Source organism: Phalacrocorax aristotelis, chromosome 2, assembly GCF_949628215.1.
Source record: "Phalacrocorax aristotelis chromosome 2, bGulAri2.1, whole genome shotgun sequence".
In the NCBI taxonomy this organism is placed as follows: domain Eukaryota; kingdom Metazoa; phylum Chordata; class Aves; order Suliformes; family Phalacrocoracidae; genus Phalacrocorax; species Phalacrocorax aristotelis.
Genome location: NC_134277.1, coordinates 58158755 through 58177301, shown reverse-complemented (window position 1 = coordinate 58177301; position 18547 = coordinate 58158755). Strand labels below are relative to the sequence as shown.

Here is an 18547-nt window from a genome sequence, read left to right as displayed (position 1 = left end):
GTGACTTAGAAGAAGGTGTGACCATTTCCTCCACCCCCTCACCCTCATACCTGTAGACTGAAGAATACTATTAAGGCAGGTAGTCACAGATTATTAATGACCTGTTAACAGCTTCTTTAATTTTCTAATAAGTGCCAATTGCAGCTGCTGTAATTATTCTGCCGGTCCTACAACACACCCTGTGCCAGGCTGCAAAATATTTTTTTTTTTTTTTCTGGAAGACATTGTCGTGCCTCTTAACATGCGTGTACTGCACATGGGCAATTCCGCACCTAAGTCAAATTACATCTTAGGCTGTCAGAGCATTTTGCATCCACTAAATGTCACTAACTTCCAGCGAAGTAGGAACCAGGAAGTGCTTAGTCACTTATTTTAACATGTGTGAATTGAGACACCTGAAGTTTATGGTTTTAGCCACAGTGATACAGTGAGTCAGTGCCTGAGCTGCTTGTGAAACCTGGGAGCACCATCTTTTGCTTTGTCTGTGCTGGTGTTGTATGAACTACAAAAGCCACAGGTAAATTGGAAGTAACACTGAGTAGGGGCTTTTTCTGTCTAAGTAGAGGTCCCTGGGAGTAACACTGTATAGAAGTAATGGTATCTCTTTAGCACTCTTCCTGATTCCCACAAAGAGAGGGCTGCGTAGCATGTGATGAGAAAAGAAACAAAAAACAAATGGAAAAAATGTGTGTGTTTTGGTCCAAGGCAAAAATCTTTCCTCTGCAGCCTCCAGTTTAAGAAGTCTGTGGGCATGGATCCCTGCCAGTGTCCTTAGTAGCAGTGATTTCCCGCTAACTGCTCCTGTTTCCTTTTCCAATGGATCACAGCACACCTATGTGTCTCTTGCATGCCACATTTGTCAAATTTCATTGTATTTAGCCCGTGGTAACCTAGCATTTGATCAACAAACCCCACAAACAACTATTTGAAGATTACAGTAGCAATAAGTTTATGAGGAAACAATGTATGTTGTTAGCAGTCCTGTTTGAAAGCTACTAGTGAGGGTGTCTTGAAAATGCCATAAAGCAGCCTGATTTTCAAAGATCCCAGCACTTTTAGGAAACAATGATCCTGTAAAGGTATCACCTGTTAAGCAAACACAAAGCACCTGATGTTTTGAAAAATCTCACCCATCAACAGTACATAAAAATGTGGTTTTTGCTTTTGTCTGGCTCTTGGTCTGTCACACCTTCTTGGGCAAAGCCCTGTGCTGTAGCTCCATAGGAAAAGCTTGTTCCCATATCCCTACAGGGAGGTTTGCTGTAGGAAACAGCCCTGGAGTTGTGCTGAACCTGTCTAGGCTGGTATGTTTTAGCCTAAGCGAGGGAACGGTGCATGGACAGGGACACAGCGCAGGTCTCTGGAGATGCCAGTGCCCAATCTGGCACAGGCTTCCTGTGAAGTCATTCCGTTTTTTTCTGCCACAGGTCTGCAAAATTTAAAAAATCCCTGCCTTCCCTAACGGGAGCTATAGAAGGTCCTAAGATTTGGTCAATAAACTAGAGACATTATTTAAAGCATTAAACACAGAGATATTTTTTTTTCCCTCAGTTCTTTTCCCACACATGTTCTCAGGAGGAAAATATGGATTGCAATCAGCTGTTCTCTGAAATTCCTCTTGCCCTGACTCATTTTTGGAAGCGAAGCTGATTCATGTCCAACTGTCTTGTGAGCATCTTTTCCTTTTTCCAAGGGTGCATGGTTAAATCGGTAACTACTCCTCAGATCAAGTTAAAGGTCTGACTCAAGATGCTGCACATGCAAACTGTGTGGCAGGTTCCACTATTTCTTTCACCCTTTTGCTCTCTCCGTCTCCATCTTGCATGGCATAGTTAACAAGCTGGCTCTGAATGGAAACCTTCAAGTGTTATAGGAGTTTAATTTCTTTCTTTTTTTTTAATGGTTCCCATCATAACTTTTTTCTCCCCTTTTTGTCTTTCTGAGAATAGTGTTTCTAGGTCAGAATCCCTGTTGGTCTTGTGCTGGTTTTGGTGTACAATGCTTATTAAAAAGTCATGAGTCTTTGAGGTTATTTTTTCCCCAGACCTTAATTTGAGTTAACAGATTTAGCTGATACTGAACCAGTTCTGCTCATATGGGCAAGGACCGACTTCTGGAAATGATCCAGGTATCCAAGATGTTAGAAAGTAATTAGTTTTCCTCAAAGCCTTAGGCTTTAAGTGTTGATCTGATGTATTTCAAAGGGACTTGACTTTCAGAAGAAGGATAGGGTCAGCATTTTCTGAAGCAGGGGCCCTTCTAGGGAGGGAGTAAAGATGGGCACTTGAATTAAACTTACCACATCTGAGAATCTGGGGGGGTTTAGTTTATTTATTTTTTGGTTTTCAGTAGGAAGTATGAATAAGACCAAGGTGTTTGTGAAGTGCCGAAAATATGTGCTGCTATAATACTATATAATAATATCAGCAAGATGTTTGGGCTTAGGGCTGCAAACCTTCCTGTCTCCGCTGATAGTTTTAAAGGCTTTGTAAATGGGGCTCCATGCCGATAACAGCAGAGTAGATCACATATTTTACCCCCTCATTTCTGGAAGCAGGTGCATTACAAGGGAACAAGCATCATATGATTTACGCTATGTTCCTGCTTTAAACATTTTTTCCCTGTGACTGCCTCCCCTGGCATTCGGTTCCTTTAGGTCACTGTCTACTGTGTGCCTATTTAATGCATGCACGTGGATCGTATTATTGAAGTTACTAAGACTACAAACAGGCATGAGCCTTTTCAGGACTGGAGTTAGAAACTGTAAACTTCCAGTCAGGTACTAACTTTTAACATAGCCACATGCAGTTCCTAGCCCAATGACATCTGCAGTACTTCTGTGAACTTTTGTGAGCATTTTATTTTCTCTTTACAAGGTAAAATGTGACCTGTTAGCCAAGAAGGTTATTACAGACCCCCTGTGTTTCTTGATAGTTTTTCCCCATCTCAGGACTTAGTAAGTTGATTCAAGCTAGATAGGTCATTGGCCTTGGCTTTGAGAACTTGTCAGTGTCTTTGGCATAATCGATGTATTGGACACAGATAAACGCCCACAGACTGGCAAAAGAGCTAAGTCGTTACCAATGCATGGAAAGCATTGTACGCTCTTTGATCTTTTCATGAGAAATGGTTTGGTACTCTTTGCTGATCACTTACCTTGCAGGTTCAGTGAACCTATTCTGGGAAACTATATACAGAAAATACACATCACACTATGAAAACCTCCCTGGCTTGACAGTCCACTTCTGCTAAGCTCCTGCTAAGCTCAGAGTGCTACTTCCTCTCATCCTGACAGCAAGAGACGGTCAAAGGACTATATTTGCCATTGCTTTATGTGATTCTTTTGTTTTAATGTGCCCATTTGGAACCTGGGCTGTGACGCATGCTGTGGGGTGGCACAGGTACAGTGTAGAGCAATTCTTTTGAACTTTGGATTGCAGCACTCGTGACCTCACTTCCAGTGACAGGGAAGCCAAGAAGCTGTCCTATAGTTTTCTCAGGTAAACCAGTCACTGGTAAGACTGTAAACACCTCTAGTCTTTTCTTCCTGCACCTCGGATGCAACTTTTTCATTTACCCTACTTATGAATTCTTACTCTTAAATCCTTTGCAGTTCACCTCTAAAACACAAAAGGTGAACATCCACACCTTCCTCCCCCCTTCATGGTGTCCAATTACAGAAACATACAATTAGGGATGTTAATGACAGATTATTAGGCATTAACCTATAACGCCATGCTCCAATAACAGCAAAAAATGGGTCACACTGTAGGTATAATTATCCTGCTTCTCCAATAACACTCCCTAGCCATGCCTCTTTTCTGCAGTATCCCTCATATTCCAGTACAAAGCATGGGCAGTTGTAGTTGTCTTGAAGGAAGATCTGGAGTGGGTTGTTGATCTGGCTGGCACACGAGCCTGGCCTTCAAAAAGACTGAACAAACTAGGCTGAAGCATCTTTGCAACTTAGGAGAAAAGCAAAAAAGGCACCTGCCTTCGTTACCTGCAGCTAGGAAAACAGACTCAATTTCACAGAGGGATAAACCGAGGGATGGCGGGGGAGAAGGTTCCTTGGAAAAAGGGAATGCTGGCCCCACTGTTTCTGTCTGCCCAGCACTAGGATGGTGCAGTAGTCTTCAGGGAGAGGCAGCACACAGAGGGGTGAAGGTGGGCAGGCAGGAGGAAAAGAAATGCAATACAGGTGAGCCCACCGGATGAAGTTATATAAATATATAGAAATGTGCAAATGAGAGTGGCCAAGAGAGCGGAAAAAGGAACTGAAACTAAAATATCTGTGGGCACCATGTCAGACTTTGTACCAACTGAGCAAGCCACCTGCATTGTATGTAGCATCTGCCCCAGGAGATGTATACAACTACAAGAAGTCCTTAATCACTCTATTGACTATTTTCACTTTGCTTGTTAATTAGCTAGCAGCAAAGGCAAAAATAAACTTAATACAGTTTTCTGGCTTGCCAGTAATCTTCCTCACACATAAAGTTGCTCCTTTAAAGCATTTTAACCAGGGTAAGTTACACGTTTCTAGGTACTGATCCACAAGGAGACCCTGGAAGGGACCATTTCAAAGCTGGCTGAAAAGGTGTTTTACATCCCTAAATGCCAAAATACCCCTTTTCAGTGCATCTGGAGAAGAACCACTGAGGGGGAAAAAAATACAACTCCTACTTTTGGTTTGACTGTGAATTAAGCAAACTTCTTTCCTACAAGTTGCTGAGGTTTTGATGGAGGCAGATCATCCATGCAAACTCTTCAGTATTTCTGAACATGCTGGTAGGGGGCACAGTTTGTGCTTGTTACTTCTCAGAAATGAGGTAAATAGTATGTTGAGTCTATTTCTGTGAAAAAAGGGGTAAATAATATGCTGAAATTATCACAGAATCACAGAATCACACAGGTTGGAAGGGACCCCAGGGATCATCTAGTCCAACCTCTCTAGGAAGAGCAGAGTCTAAACAAGATGGCCCAGCACCCTGTCCAGACGACTCTTAAAATTATGATCCTGTCGAAGCACTTCTGCTGTACTGTCCTCTCTTTGGTGGCAGTACCAATAATGAAGGTATTTTTTAGACAGTGAGTGTCAAGAAGCTGTTTCTAAAGTGTTGTCCTGGTGTGTTATTAATACAGAAATTGGTTCACACCCAGATGCCTTATGGATCTTAGAAGATCAATGGATGGGGAAGAGATCAAGAAAGTGAAACACAACTGTGTGCTTGTGCTTGTGTGTGGTTTGCCTCATCTCCTGTGACTTCCATGACTACCTGGGTGGCTTGCAGAAAAGCTGGACCTGGGGCTGACTCAAATCCCACCAGTCGAAGGAAGAGCTTCATTGAAGAAGGGTTAGGCAACAGTTCCAGCCTTGAAGTTAGATGCTCAGGTCCTTTTTCAGGCCTATTGCTAAATTTTAATATAATTATTAGTAGTCTTTTACCACACACATTTAGTGTGTCGTGCCGACACCTCAGGACTACAGTGGTTCAAAGTGGTTTGAGGCTCCCAGCTGCTTGTATTGGTAGCCTGGCAGTATATTGTCTTGGCCAGGTGAGTAGGCAGTGGCCCAGATTGAGATAGCCAGCAGTGATCACACAGAGTTTGCATGGATCAAGCTGCTTCTCTCTGATTTCAGAGCAATATTACTATTTAATGTTTGGTCTGTGATAGCACCCAGAAGCTGGATGTACTGATGGAGCTTGGTAGTGGCATGAAGAGGAGAAGGAGGAAGAGATGCCTTCCCCACAGAATCTGCAGCCCCAGCTCCCTCGCTTGGGTTTGAAGAAAATAAAATTTATGTTTATGACTTGGTGACAATGCCCTTGCTTCATCATTACCTACCTTCGGTGGAGATGCCTGAGACCAACCTCTGCCACCCAAGTTTCAAAGACCAAAACAGAAAATCTGAATTTACTGAAATAAAGGAGAATCTCTTAAGCCCAGTCTGGTTTTAGAAGATCCTTTGTGGCGAGAACAAAGTCTAATTAAAACCAGACTTTATTGTTGCAGTAACCCACCATTTCACATGTGACCCTGGGAGTCTTCCACCTCTCTGGTTTTGTTAAATCTTGTTAACAGCCTGAGTCTAAGTTTCAAAGTCAAGCCTGAATGCTACCTTCTCCACCATATCTTAATATTTTCAAGTCACAAAATGAGCACTGACCTTATTAGGAACCTCCACTCTTTAATATTTATTTTTAGAGAACAGTTCTTATAACGATTTAATGTCTTTTCTTTTGGTAACTGTAGGCTCGGTGGTTTTGTGTGTGCTAATCTCCACTTAATCTTTCTTACTGCTGCAAATAGCACAGGGGTAAAGATGTTTTTGCAGAACACTGTAGCTTGGAAAGTGTGCTTTTTTAATTACCGGCTGTGAAGAAATCTGTTTTTCCACCAGCTGACTTGCATACTTTTTAGTGGTACAACAGGTTCTGAGGGGAGATCACCACAGATAGCAACGTGAACTTCCCTCCTTAGAAGGCAGTTGCACATTGTATCTATAAAATTCTCCTAAATGCATTGGCTTACAGTTACTCCCTTTGTGGCAAATGAAGTCGAGGGAGTTTGATCCTTCCCTTTCATAGCCTCTACGCTTCACAGGCTGTAAGTAATTTTGATAAAGGCTCAGGACAGAAGGCATGCCTCTGGGCATGCCTTCCCTTCCCTAGCGAGCCACCTCCACAGCACTTCAGCAGAGCAGCAGATGGGAGCAGCAAACACAGTTGGCCAGAGGGCAGAAATCCTAGTGATGAGTCCTCACAGACAACAGCCCCTTACTACGTTTCAGTCTTCCACAAGCTGACACCATTGGTATCTCCAGTGTCATCATTCAGAAGTCATCAGCAGCTGCATGCTGAGGGATGCTCAAGGACTTGGATGCAATATCCAGACATCCATGCTACTAGGGACCGTGATGGCAGGGAATTGTGGGATCAAAGAGAAGGTTTGCTAGGTCTTGAGAGGCTTGTTAAAATGCATAGCTTGCCCTCTTCCCACAATGTGCTGTCATAGGGCTGGCTTGGGACAGCTGAGAAACAAGTGGGGGGAGATCATCAAGGCTAGCCTGAGGATGGGGTGGTCCAGCCTGCAGGCTTCCTACTGCAGCCAAGACCAACCAACAGAGATATTCTCCCTGTTACACCAATGAGGACCTTCACAAAGCCGGTGTGGTCTGCACAACTTAGGTGTACCTCAGCCCCCCACATCCCTGCCTCACCAGGACCAGCAACAGGCAACAGCTGCAGGCAGGGACAGCACATCAGGAGCAGGCAGGGCGGCTGCATGGGGCAGCCATGCTTGCTGGGATCACCGTTTCTCAGCTGCCAAGCTCCCTTGCCAGATGGCACTGCCTTGGCACAGCACTATTCAGGTGCCTATGGCTGCTGACCTGCTGTGAGCAGAGGCAGAGATGAGAGTGTGTGTGAGCATGTGACCGATCAGCACAAAGTTCCTCTTACTTTCCATCCCCCTTGTTTAGGTGCAAGCAGACCGTAGACCTAACAAACCTCAAACCCGCTGACAGCAAGTTTCAGAGCCTCTAATTTCCACCTGTTGCTAGGCAGGTTACCTCCTCGCTGGTGCAAGAGCTCTACATCTTCCCAATTTACTCAGCAAAGTGCTGGGGCAGCACCCCCTACCCCCAGGCACTTGCGTTCAGTTACCCTGAATTTCATCACAGAAAGCAAATTTTGCCCAGCCACGGGTGACAGCCTGTTATATCCGATCCGCTGTCCAGGTTTACCACCTTTTTTTTTTTCCCTGTTATGTGGTGTTGGTGTCTGATCCTCCCCCTGGCCAACCAGATCTTATGGGAAGCTCTTGGTTATTAATCAGATTTTGCAGTTGTTTGCAGGCGGGGGGGGGGGAACAGGGGGCAGTGGGAGAGAATGATATTATAGGACATAGTTGAAGGAACATTGCAAACACAAGCAGGCAAGCAGAAAGCTCTCACTGTTCTTGTGAAATGACTGCTGCTGTTCCGTTTCTCTGTAAAAACACACTCGTACTTCCTTCTGCTGCAACTTCTCACGCCACTCAAGTTCCCCAGGGGAAGTGAAGAAGAAAACTTGTCAGAGAAACAGATCAGGAGGGAGAGAGATGATGACAGACTGTACCAATAGCACAATCTGGGGATTTTGGGGCATAAAATAGACATAATACCCACATGCTTCTCTGGGTTGCTACCATTACTAGTTATCCATAAATGTGAAGTAAATTAAACTGTAAACTTAAATACTAGGTGCTCTTAAAATCAAGGGAACTAGTTAACAAGGAAAGCCTTTGACTAAGGGATAGCATGCAGTATGACTGAACACTAGTTCAATGTGTACCTAGGTTGCATCCACAGTTTCCCTCCAGGCTAGAGGATGCAAGAGATGGCGTATGGGCATGTCAGCAGAGGGAGTCTGCCTGTGTCACCCTGACCCGGCCACGACAGGAAGGAGTCCTGACATTTGCCTCTCCACCCTCTCTAAACTGTGGTTGTCAGCTGAGCAATACCTGACTAACGCATACCTGAGGTGGTTTTTCACAACAGGACTCAAACAGCCTTGCCCAGGTCACATTTCTGTAACTGGTTTGGGCCTTGGTTTATTAACCAGCTCTCACCAAGTGTAACACTTAAGTCACACCATTGTGGCAAAAGGATCGAGGTGTTGAGCCTTTGGGATTAGAAATCCCATAAAGCTTCCCCAACTATTCAGATGTCTGTGTGCCTACATAAAAAAAGGCAGCCTTATGCTAATTTTTTTTTTTCCCGTGTCAAGACCATTCCTCCCTACTATCCCAACTGTGAGAGAAGCAAGAGCATAAGCTCGGATGCTTGGTCAAGTCCCATCCTGCCACAGCCTGAAACAATGTGCTACTCTCCCACTGACGACTCAGCTTGACTCCTACTAACCTGCTGTGGGCAGGAGCGTTAGCTCAGGCTTTTCAGGCTACATGGTCCCCCTTTTACTGAAATCATGGAAGTGTTTAACAGATTGACTTTCTTAGAGGTGTTTCTTATTCTGCTAGGTCACTCATTCAAATGCCAAAATTGTGACTCATTAAAAGGGCAAGCTTGGGCTGGGGGGGCACAGGAAGGAAGAAAAATAGCTTGCAAGGGCCTTCCTGTTTATCCATGGCTTGGGAGAAAAGCAACACATCAGAATACACACACCCTGACTCCATTATCTTTGCTGGCACAAGCGCTGGCTTGGCTCTGTCCCTTACCACTCCAGGCCAAATCCAGCCTTGCCACAAGCATGTTTACTTTAGAGGAGTTTACTCGAGAGAGAAATCCGGCCCCCAGAGCCTGAATGCTTGCAGTGTGCGAGTGAACGCACAGGCACTGGGAGCCCCCATGACAATGTGCTGCGGCGCTGGCTGGCCCCCAGCCACACCGGGGAGGTCATTTTCTTCTCGGCAATTAGCAAAGTGGTGGCATCGCTAAAAGAAGTTGAATAAACACATTCAACCCGGCTGGGTCCCTGGTTTGCTCTGTTCTCACCACCCTTCCTTCTGGGAACACCGTGGGGCCCCAGTGAGCAAGAGCCCGATGCCTGTGCACTGTGCTTTCATTCAGGCCTGGTTGGAAAGGGCTTTTAGAATAGAGGAGGAGGGGGGATATAACCCTTTAGCTTTCTTCTTTTACAACAAATGTCTTCCCTTTTTCTTTTCAGGGAGGAAAGATGCCAGCTTCTTTAAGAAAACTGCAGCAAATGGCTGTTTTCATGGGACTGTTCAGCGGTGGGGGATGCATCGTGATGTATAATCTTATGCAAAGTAAGTACTGGTGCTGTTAGCAACCTTATTTCTCCTCTGCCCCTTTCATTTGCTTTTGTGTAGCAGGGAAAATAGCAGCATGCAAGATGTGAAAAGCAGATGAAGTTAAGGGAAGTGTGGCTGAGCCTCTGGGTTCTGCCTCTGTGGGCTCTGCTTTGTTCAGGCCCAGGGCTGCTGCTCCCCAGGCACTGCTGCACACATGTCCAGAGGTGGGTGTTGCATAGGAAGCAGGCTGCTGCAGTCAGGAGAAAGTCTGGTTTCTGGAGGGATTCCTGAGGGTGAGGCTGAAGTGAAAGCTTAGGCAGGTGTCATTTCTTACTGAGATTTTACAACTGGGCAGGAAAAGAGGACCGTCTGTGAGAAAGTACTAAAGTCTAGTGATTTTGTCTGTAAATCTGTCTGTGGTGCTGGCCCTTAAACACAACATGTCTGTGAAATGCTAAGACATCATTAGTTTCTCCTGAATGAAGGGCAAATAAGAGCGCTCAGCATTGAGAAGACCAGGACAAGGAGAGAAAAGCTAGGCAGGTGCCATTGCTGTTTATAGACAGCTCTAGTTGCTACATGTATTTGGCCAAGAATCCAGATTATTAGTCCAAATGATAGACATTTATTGTTTTCTAGAATTGTTTCTAGATATTTAGATCAGACTAGAAATAGGCTTTGCCCCTCTCTCTTGGGGGTGCTATAGGCCTCTTGGCCCTACGCCTCTCCCTTGCTGGTGCTGTCAAATGATATTGCTTTTCACCTACCCTTATATCAGCGGATGCTGCCAGAAAAGTGTAGCCAGGCCTGTTTCTCCAGCCCTCAGATAAGCTCTGAAACCTCCCCTTCATTTTACACGTATTAATAACAAATCAGACAAGCTGGAAAGCAGGCTTTAATTGTAGGCAGCTCATGCCCTCAAGGTTTGGAATGCGTGACAGATATATGATCCTCTTACGCTTTAAAATATGGAATCTGGCTTTAACAAGGACATTAGCATTTTTTAATTTTCAGCTTCAGCATTGTTATCTAGAAATCTCTGGGGAAAAAAAAAGTCACCCCCCTGTGCTATACAGAAAGTCAAAGGACTCATTCCCTGCATCACTTAGCTGTGCAATCAAGTGGCACAACGCGATGGCTACTTCTTGCTCTGTTGCAATATTTGTGGCCACCAAGTAGCTGTCTGATCGCTCAGTGACAAGCCAACTGGGCTGTTGAAAGGCCACTTTCTGCTGCAGAATGTGTCCTTCTGTAGCCTCCAACAGACAGGGGAGCCACACTGGGACCCATCCTCCCTTGGCCATGCCCGGAGTTATCCCAATTCCTTCTGCTATCCCAGTGCATGGAACAGACTCATACTGGGACCTGAGAGGAGCAAGTGGCTTTGGTGGGGTGGGAGCAGGAGGGAGGGGTGCTTCCTTCCCTTTCGTTCAGGCTGAAGGGAAGTTTACGTGCGCGAGGTTTCTGTGAAAGCTTGCACAAACACTCAGGTGATCTTTTTTCTACTCAGTCTCTTCACCTCCACACCCTCCTCATGGGAGCACTCTCCCCAGCTGACCCCAGCATCCTTTCAGCTCTCCTACTGAAAACTCATGGACAAACAGATCAGTCAGGCATTTTATGTCCAAAACATGAGATCCTAGCAAGGAACAGATGAGAAGGAGCACCAGGAAACTTGAACCCGTTTCCCCTACAACCCGCAGGATGAACACAACATACTTTTAATGCGGTCTGGGTGGCTGCTTGCCATGATCTGTAAGAAATAAAGGGCTGGCATGCTGCAATCCCTTTCGCTAGAGCTCCTTGGGATGGCCCAGGGGGGCGGGGAGGACCAGCACAGGCTGCAGCCTAGCAAAGCTGTTTCTATGCCAACTGGATGCTGCCTGCTCACAGGGGATGCCTCTAATTAGAAAGAGAGGGCAGCGTCCTTCTGTCTCACACTCCAAGAGTAATACCAACAGGCAAGAGACCGGGAAGCAAACCTTACACCTTGTTTTAAACTCTTTAGAAGGCGAGAGCAAAGTTGCCAGAGTAGGATTTTCACACACGCACACTCTTAGCTTAACTCTGCCCTTCGTGATGTCAAGAGAGTGAAGTTAGGCAGGCATGGCGCACATCTAGAAATCTCATCAGGCGGCCATAGAACTGTTTATAAGCAAGTCTCTGCCTCCATAAGGAGGGTCGGCACATTTCCAGGCTCACAGCTCTGCATTGTGCAGTGGTCACCAATGGACAGCGTTTCCCAGCTATGCATGGTGACCAGACATTGAGAAGTAACAATTTGCTACATTTGTCCTCCATATGCCAACATTGCAGCATCCAGCCTACAGTGCTATTGTTGCTGCTTGGCCATTAACTCTAATGGCGCTTCTTTGTGCCTCCTTTTTAACGCATCTGTCGGTAGAGTCACAGCTTCATGGCTGCCACTTGAAAAGCTTTATCAAGACCACAGCAAGTTTCCCAGCAGCAGCTGTTCCTGTCTCACACCAACGTCTGCAAAATATTCTTCATTCTTAAAGTATTTTCTGTACCTTCTTTAAAAAAAATTCAATTACATTCAGAACATTTTCAGATAGTCACCATTATGCTATTTTTTGTTGTTGTTCCTTAAACGTGATATACAAACATATGAAAGGCAGGGAGACACAGCCATAAGCCAAACTGTATATCAGTGTGGAACAGGCTATATTCAGAGCCCTCTTCACTTAAGTGAGCTGAATAACGTTACAAGTCAGCACTGTTTTTCTGATGTAAGGGTGTGTTTCCTCCTTTAGCCAGATTTCTCCTAATTAATAGTTTCAGAGTGTTTTTCAGGGACGGTGTGGTAGTTTGCAGGAAATGTCTCTTTCTTTTTTTTTTTTAACTTATGTTTTGATTTTAAGTGACAGTCTCCTCACTACCCTGTTTCTCTCACCTAGAGAGTTTTGCCAGGACCCAGTATTATCAGCAGGGTTTGGAGCAATTGAACAGCAACCCTGATGCCCTGGAAGCCCTGGGTGCCCCACCTCTTAAGGTTCACAACATCCGACTGACGGATGGGAGTAATCGTGTGGACACAGAAAGAGCACAGGTAATACTGGGGAGGTGGTGCCACAAGGTGGCTTCCCAAGGCACCAGGTGACAAGAGATTAGCTCAGAAATTTTCAGCAGGTCATGAGTGACTTGGGGCACTGGAAGGCAGTAGGGTGGGATGCCAGTTTATTTGGAAGAGGAATGGATTTCCAGAGCATAAATCTATGCTCTAATGTAAGGGACTAGAAAGAGCAAGAGCGGCATCTTCATGTTGTGCTGTATGGGCACATCACAGAATGCCAAGGGACCTCCCAAGTCAGTTGATCCCCCTCCTGGTACTGTAAGCCACAAAATTATTTTCGGAAACGTATCAAGATCCATCTTTAAAATAGCAGCTGCCTCCCTTTTCTCTCCGGATACATCCCACGGTAGTATTTAAAGCTTTATTCAGAACAGAGGTCTATAGCTGCTCACCAGCTATGCTGTGGTACAACACAAATGGTAGGGTTTTTAAAAGCACCTGTAAGTCTGTGCCACGGAGGACAGCTGCCTGGTATGGGGCTGAGCACTGGGGTTACGTAGCGAATGGAGAATGCCACGCTGGGTGCTGAAGTATTGCACAAGGCTGCCTTGCATCAGTCCAGGGTTGGGGCGTGGCAAACCTCGCAAACACAAGTCCACTTCAGCTCTGGGGTGCTGCCTGAAGAGGACCTTCCAGCAGTGTTCTTACCCCTTAATCCAGGTTGCTTTGCTCTGGTTTTGCTGGTGACGTAAAATGTCCCTTGTGACCTCTCTGGGCAACTCACTGAGAGATCTCATCACATTTGAATCATCTTGTTTGTGCTGGTGACTAGTTTTGAGTTCTGTGGACCAAGCAAGGGCAGTGAGGAATGGGGCAGATGGTGCAGTGAAGGAGCGGGGCTGTCAGGGCAAGAGAAAAAAAATCAACCTTTAACCAACTGTCATAAAATTCCACTTTCCATCTTACTCCAGCCAGGCTTCATCCATGTGATACCCCAGGCCAAATAATTTCCCCGTTTCCCAGATTTTAGAGATCCTACAAGGCAACATGACTAAGGTCAAAAATGTGGGAAAAAAAGCACAACCTCTTATGCTGATTGAAAAGGAGAAGAGAACCTGTCCCACTGATGTTTTCATGTATCATCTTTTAAGAATGCTGATTACTTGGGTGACTTAGGGTGAAGTCAAACCCTGCCTTCTGCTGACCTCACCCAGGACACAAACCACCAACTTTCTTCTCTGCTTTTTCATGCTTATGAGCGTTCATGTTCTCATGAAATAAAGTAGTTAATCATCATTAATGATTATATCAGAGGTCACTTTACTGACTCCACAACATCCCCGGCTCCTGCCTACTGAGCCAGTAGGAGAACCCCTGGCATTTTCCCTTTGTGATTGCAGTACCACCAGCAAATGCTATACTTGAGACATTTCTTTCATTCAAATGTTAGACCGAGTGCAATTAGCTGTGGTCAATGCTGCAGCTCCTAGCTTTGTCTGTTAAACAACTGAGTGGTAGAATTTGTGACACAGAAAAATCATTGAGCATCTCATTGCCTCAGTGCATGTTAACGGACTGATTTGTAGAGGATCTCAACCTACAGCCTTGTTATGGCCATGGGAAGTTCTAGCATGGTGCAGGTCACCTCTGGATTGCCATGCATTCTGGTGAAAAAAGGTGTTTGCTCATAAGTATTTCAGAGTGGTTTTCCCTGGGGGCTGCAGCTGTAAAACAGTACATTCTTTCAGCAGAAAAAGATTAATGTGTGGCACAGCAGGCATACTTGTATAGCCATTCACGTTAGCCATTTGAAAAGCTTTGTGAAACTCTGAAATATGTTTAAAAAAAAAGTGTTTAAAAGGGAGGTGTTGTGTCTTCAATTGTAGAAGGAGTAAATGTCCATTTCAGTAACGTTTCACTGAATCTTAACATACTTTTACATCGGCAGATAAAATTACCAGTATCCGGAACAAAATCAGCGGGGTACCTCTACATTAACTCAGAGATGGACCACTCCCGTCAATGGTGCGTACTGGCAGAAACGTATAGATGCAGGGAGAGAAGTGGTAGGAGGAAAGAGTGGAGCAGGATATTTGCTTTAGTCACCCGTGTTGCTGAGATCATGCACACAAAGGAAGAGAAAATTCATGTCTAAAAGTCTTGTGAAAGGTTATTACCGTAATTATGACAAAGATGTAAATTAGTTGAGAAATGTATTGAATTCATCCCTATGAATACAAACAGAACAACAGGAGCCATTCATTTGTGTGAAATGTATTCTACCAACTATAGCTCAGTATGTATACAAATACTGTGAGCCAAGGCAACATATTGCCCCCTCCCACCTCTCTTCCCCAGGAAGGTGCAAGGCTGTTGAAGAGCGGTCATAGCAGTAGTCTAGTATGTATTGCAGTAGGGGAATTATCTTACACATTACAGCAGAGCCTATCAAGGTGAGCTAAAAATTATGCAGGATTTTTTTCAAGCTATCCAATAAACACGGTCTTTATTGTTAAAAAAGTGCTAGAATAGATATATTATGGTAGAAGGATGCTCTGACTTCACATCATATAGCAACAACTTTATATTTTTGTATTCCTGAAGCCTGAGGGCCTCTCTTGTCAAGGGTAAACCGATTCCTAGAACTGAGCAAAGAATTACTACGTGAATTCAAAGTCCGTCTTCCATTGCAAAAGAGGAAATTTCATTAGATGCAAACTTCCTCACATGTACTTGTTTGCAGAGTTTGTTAGGCACGTCTGTTAGCTCTATTTAGAAATCCAAAGCTACACTATTTTTGCTTGGCTGCCGCCAGCCATATGGTAATGTTTACTTTTCATAATTAGATGAGCATGACTTACTATATTTCTCTTCTGAACAGCTATAGGAAGTAAGGTGAAAAATGATGGGAGGAAGGCACTAGGCTGGGACTTGAGAGGCTTAGGGCCAGACCTGGGCTCCTCCCTAGTGACCAGAGATACCCCCAGAGGCCACCAGCCACCTTCCTTGCACACCTACGCTTCCCTGAGCACCTGGGCTCTGATCTCCTCATTCCTCATCCCCTCCTCATAAATGGAGGGAAATAACAGCTCCCTCCTGTTTCACTGAGTTACTGTGAGGATAACTGAAGATTGCAAGGTGTTAAACTATGGCAGTAATTGAAATGCATACACCTGTCTTGGAGTTTTGTTTTAAAATGAGCTTTCCATGCATTTCAATCTGCAAGCTTAAGAGGGGAAGAAGAAAAAAAAAAAGCATCTTCTGCAAAGGGTTTGTGGCAGACAGATCTGCCAGACTCAACCCTCTTGGCTTACATGTGGGGTCCTGCGCACAGCTCCACTCAGGGCTAGGCAGGACTTAGTGTCCTTGTACCCAGCTGAGGAACTAAAAGGGCTTGTTCCCATCTGCTCCACAAAGAGGAGCTCCTGAAAACTCTGAGAGAAATAACAAAAGTGTAAGCAGGCCATCCTGGAGGGGCTCTGCAGAGCATGCCTGTGGGCACTTGCTTGCAGTGGAGACCTACAGGCAACCAGACCTATACAGACCCAGTAAAACGGCACCAGGAGGTGAGCTCTCTCTGCAAAAGTACTTGCAAAAGTACTCCCAAGCCACTGAACTGCTTCAGGCTCCGAGTGAGCAGTCGGTCCATCAGGGGTTATTTATTTATGTAGTTATTAAAAAAAGAGGGCAACTGAAAAGAAGGGAAATTAGGAGTGCGTGAGATGGTTTGGACCTGGGAGGAAGCACTCGCTCAGGTGCAGGCAGCGCAGGGGTGGGGAGGGTGCCCAGAGGCGAGGGTGGCCAAGGCACCAGTCGTGCAAAGTGATGCTTGCCTGCCCTGAAGCGAACAGAGGGAAGGGCTGAGGCCCCAGGCCATGCTGAGGGGAGAGACCAGTTGCTCCTTCAAGCACTGTTTTAAATGAGGCAGTTGCTTGTCCTGGGTTGGATGGAGGCAGAAGGCTGATGAGGGACGAGCCCTGCTGCAGATCCATCGCACAGAGTTGCAGCAGCCTAATTACCTAATTGTATGTACTCAGCACTGACTCCAGGAAAAGCAGAGCGGGGCGAGTGCTAGGAGCTTTTGGAAAAAATCCTGTCTTAGGATCCTGAAATAACAGCCCTTACCAGCTGGAAGAGCAGCACGAGCAGTCTCAGAGAAGTGGGTTTGGAGCAGAGCTTAGAGGAAGGAAAAGGCTTCCTCTCAGACTCCAGTAAATGCAGTTTTCCCTCTCCTTTGAGTAACCACCTTCGTACCCCGTGAGGGTTTCGGCAGTCACATTGAGTGATCGCACAGTGCTCAAACTCCTCCAAGCCAGGATAATTCCTTAGCAACACACTCCGGCTCCAAGGCTGGAGAGGAGCAGAGCAAGGAATGCACCCACAGGATGGAGAGGAAGAAAGGCATCGGGTCATGCCAGGGGGAGGAATGTCCTGTCTAAAAATAGCTGGCAGGATTTTATTTGGTTGCAACAAATAGGAACACACATCCCATACCTTTAAATCTGGGCTGCACTACGCTATTAGGGAAAACAGCTTTCAGAAGCTGGCACTCGCAAACCAAGCTTTAAAACACTTGAGAGTATTTTTAAGAGCAATGAATGCATGGCATTATTTGTTTATCTGTGCCAGCTGTTTCTACACTGACTTTACTACTATATTAAAAGTGATTGAAACAATTTAAAAATATCTTTTGGTTTGTGTCAGCTGGTGCCTTCAGGATGTCACCCTGAAACTGCGGGATGGTCAGAATATTCCAGTTTACCACTCCCCGGTGGAAAGCATCGGTGTGCAAGAAGGCTAAAAATCAAAGGCAGCTGTTTCTCCACCTCCCACTGAGCCGAAGGAGCCATTAATCGATTGCATCCTGCTGTGTCTGTGAATGTATGGAGTTGTCACAAGTGACAATTTCACTTAAGTGGGTGCTCTCAAGACAATTTTCTAAGATTGACCTCATCATTGTCATAATTGTAATTTTTTTCTTTTGCTGGTTTATTCATGCGTTCAGCAGAAGCCAAAAATAAATGACTTGCAAAAGACTTGCTGTTCCAGAGAAGTCATGTGTTATGCCCTGTGTGTGCTGGTATTATGAATTTGAAATAAATATACAAACTGCCAGGAAATTGAACTTTTCTACAATTGCAGACCAAAGTCAGGAGAGTTGGGCTGCTCTCTCATGGCTAGGAGGATTAAGTGAGCTTCTCAAAGTGATTCCCTTGCTGCTTTGGTTTTCCCCCATGTCTCAACAATGTGTTACCTAAAGCAGGAGGGACAAAGCAGTGAAGGTGACGCTCAGCAGCAACCCCCTCCACTGCTAATCAATAAGTTGCACATTAGGTAGATTTGCACCCTCACCGTTATCATTAAAAAGCTCATGAGGTAGTGGAGGCCACCCATCATAACTTATGAATTCCAGGAAGAGGGGCTTGCTAGTCTCATTGCTTATGTGGAAGGTTGGTAGAACAGAAGAAGCCACTGCTTCACACGAGCACTGCCTGACACAAGTTTGGGAGAACACCTTCACTCTCCCACTTCTGCTTAGGGAAGAAAACACTCAGGAGATGCAGGACAGGCAAAATACTGCCCTGGTTCAGTCAGACTGCAACAAGAGATTTGATTGTGCCTTGTTTCTGTCAGTGCAGCAAGCTCAGCCAACAGAGGTAGAGAACTGCCTGTCACCAGGAGCAAGTTGAGGACTAAGCAAAAATCCCAATTCCCTCCTGCCCCCAACTGCACGTTCTACCAAACTGCAAAGCC

The 18547-nt window shown here is 45.3% G+C and overlaps 1 protein-coding gene across 8 annotated transcripts in view; it reads left to right on the top strand.

Moving 5' to 3' along the window:
* Nucleotides 1–17829, top strand: part of COA1 (cytochrome c oxidase assembly factor 1) — a 55301-nt gene extending 37472 nt beyond the window's left edge. For 6 of the 8 annotated variants that reach the window (XM_075083732.1, XM_075083736.1, XM_075083737.1 and 3 more), the window contains 4 exons: nucleotides 9672–9774; nucleotides 12678–12829; nucleotides 14742–14818; nucleotides 17498–17829. In XM_075083732.1, the coding sequence (XP_074939833.1) occupies nucleotides 9681–9774; nucleotides 12678–12829; nucleotides 14742–14818; nucleotides 17498–17594 (420 nt within the window). In that variant the 5' untranslated portion in view covers nucleotides 9672–9680 and the 3' untranslated portion in view covers nucleotides 17595–17829. Of the gene's footprint in view, nucleotides 1–1571; nucleotides 1669–9306; nucleotides 9400–9671; nucleotides 9775–12677; nucleotides 12830–14741; nucleotides 14819–17497 lie in introns of those variants that run through there. The other 2 variants (XM_075083731.1, XM_075083735.1) reach the window with 2 other exon arrangements.
* The last annotated feature ends 718 nt before the right edge of the window (nucleotides 17830–18547 follow it).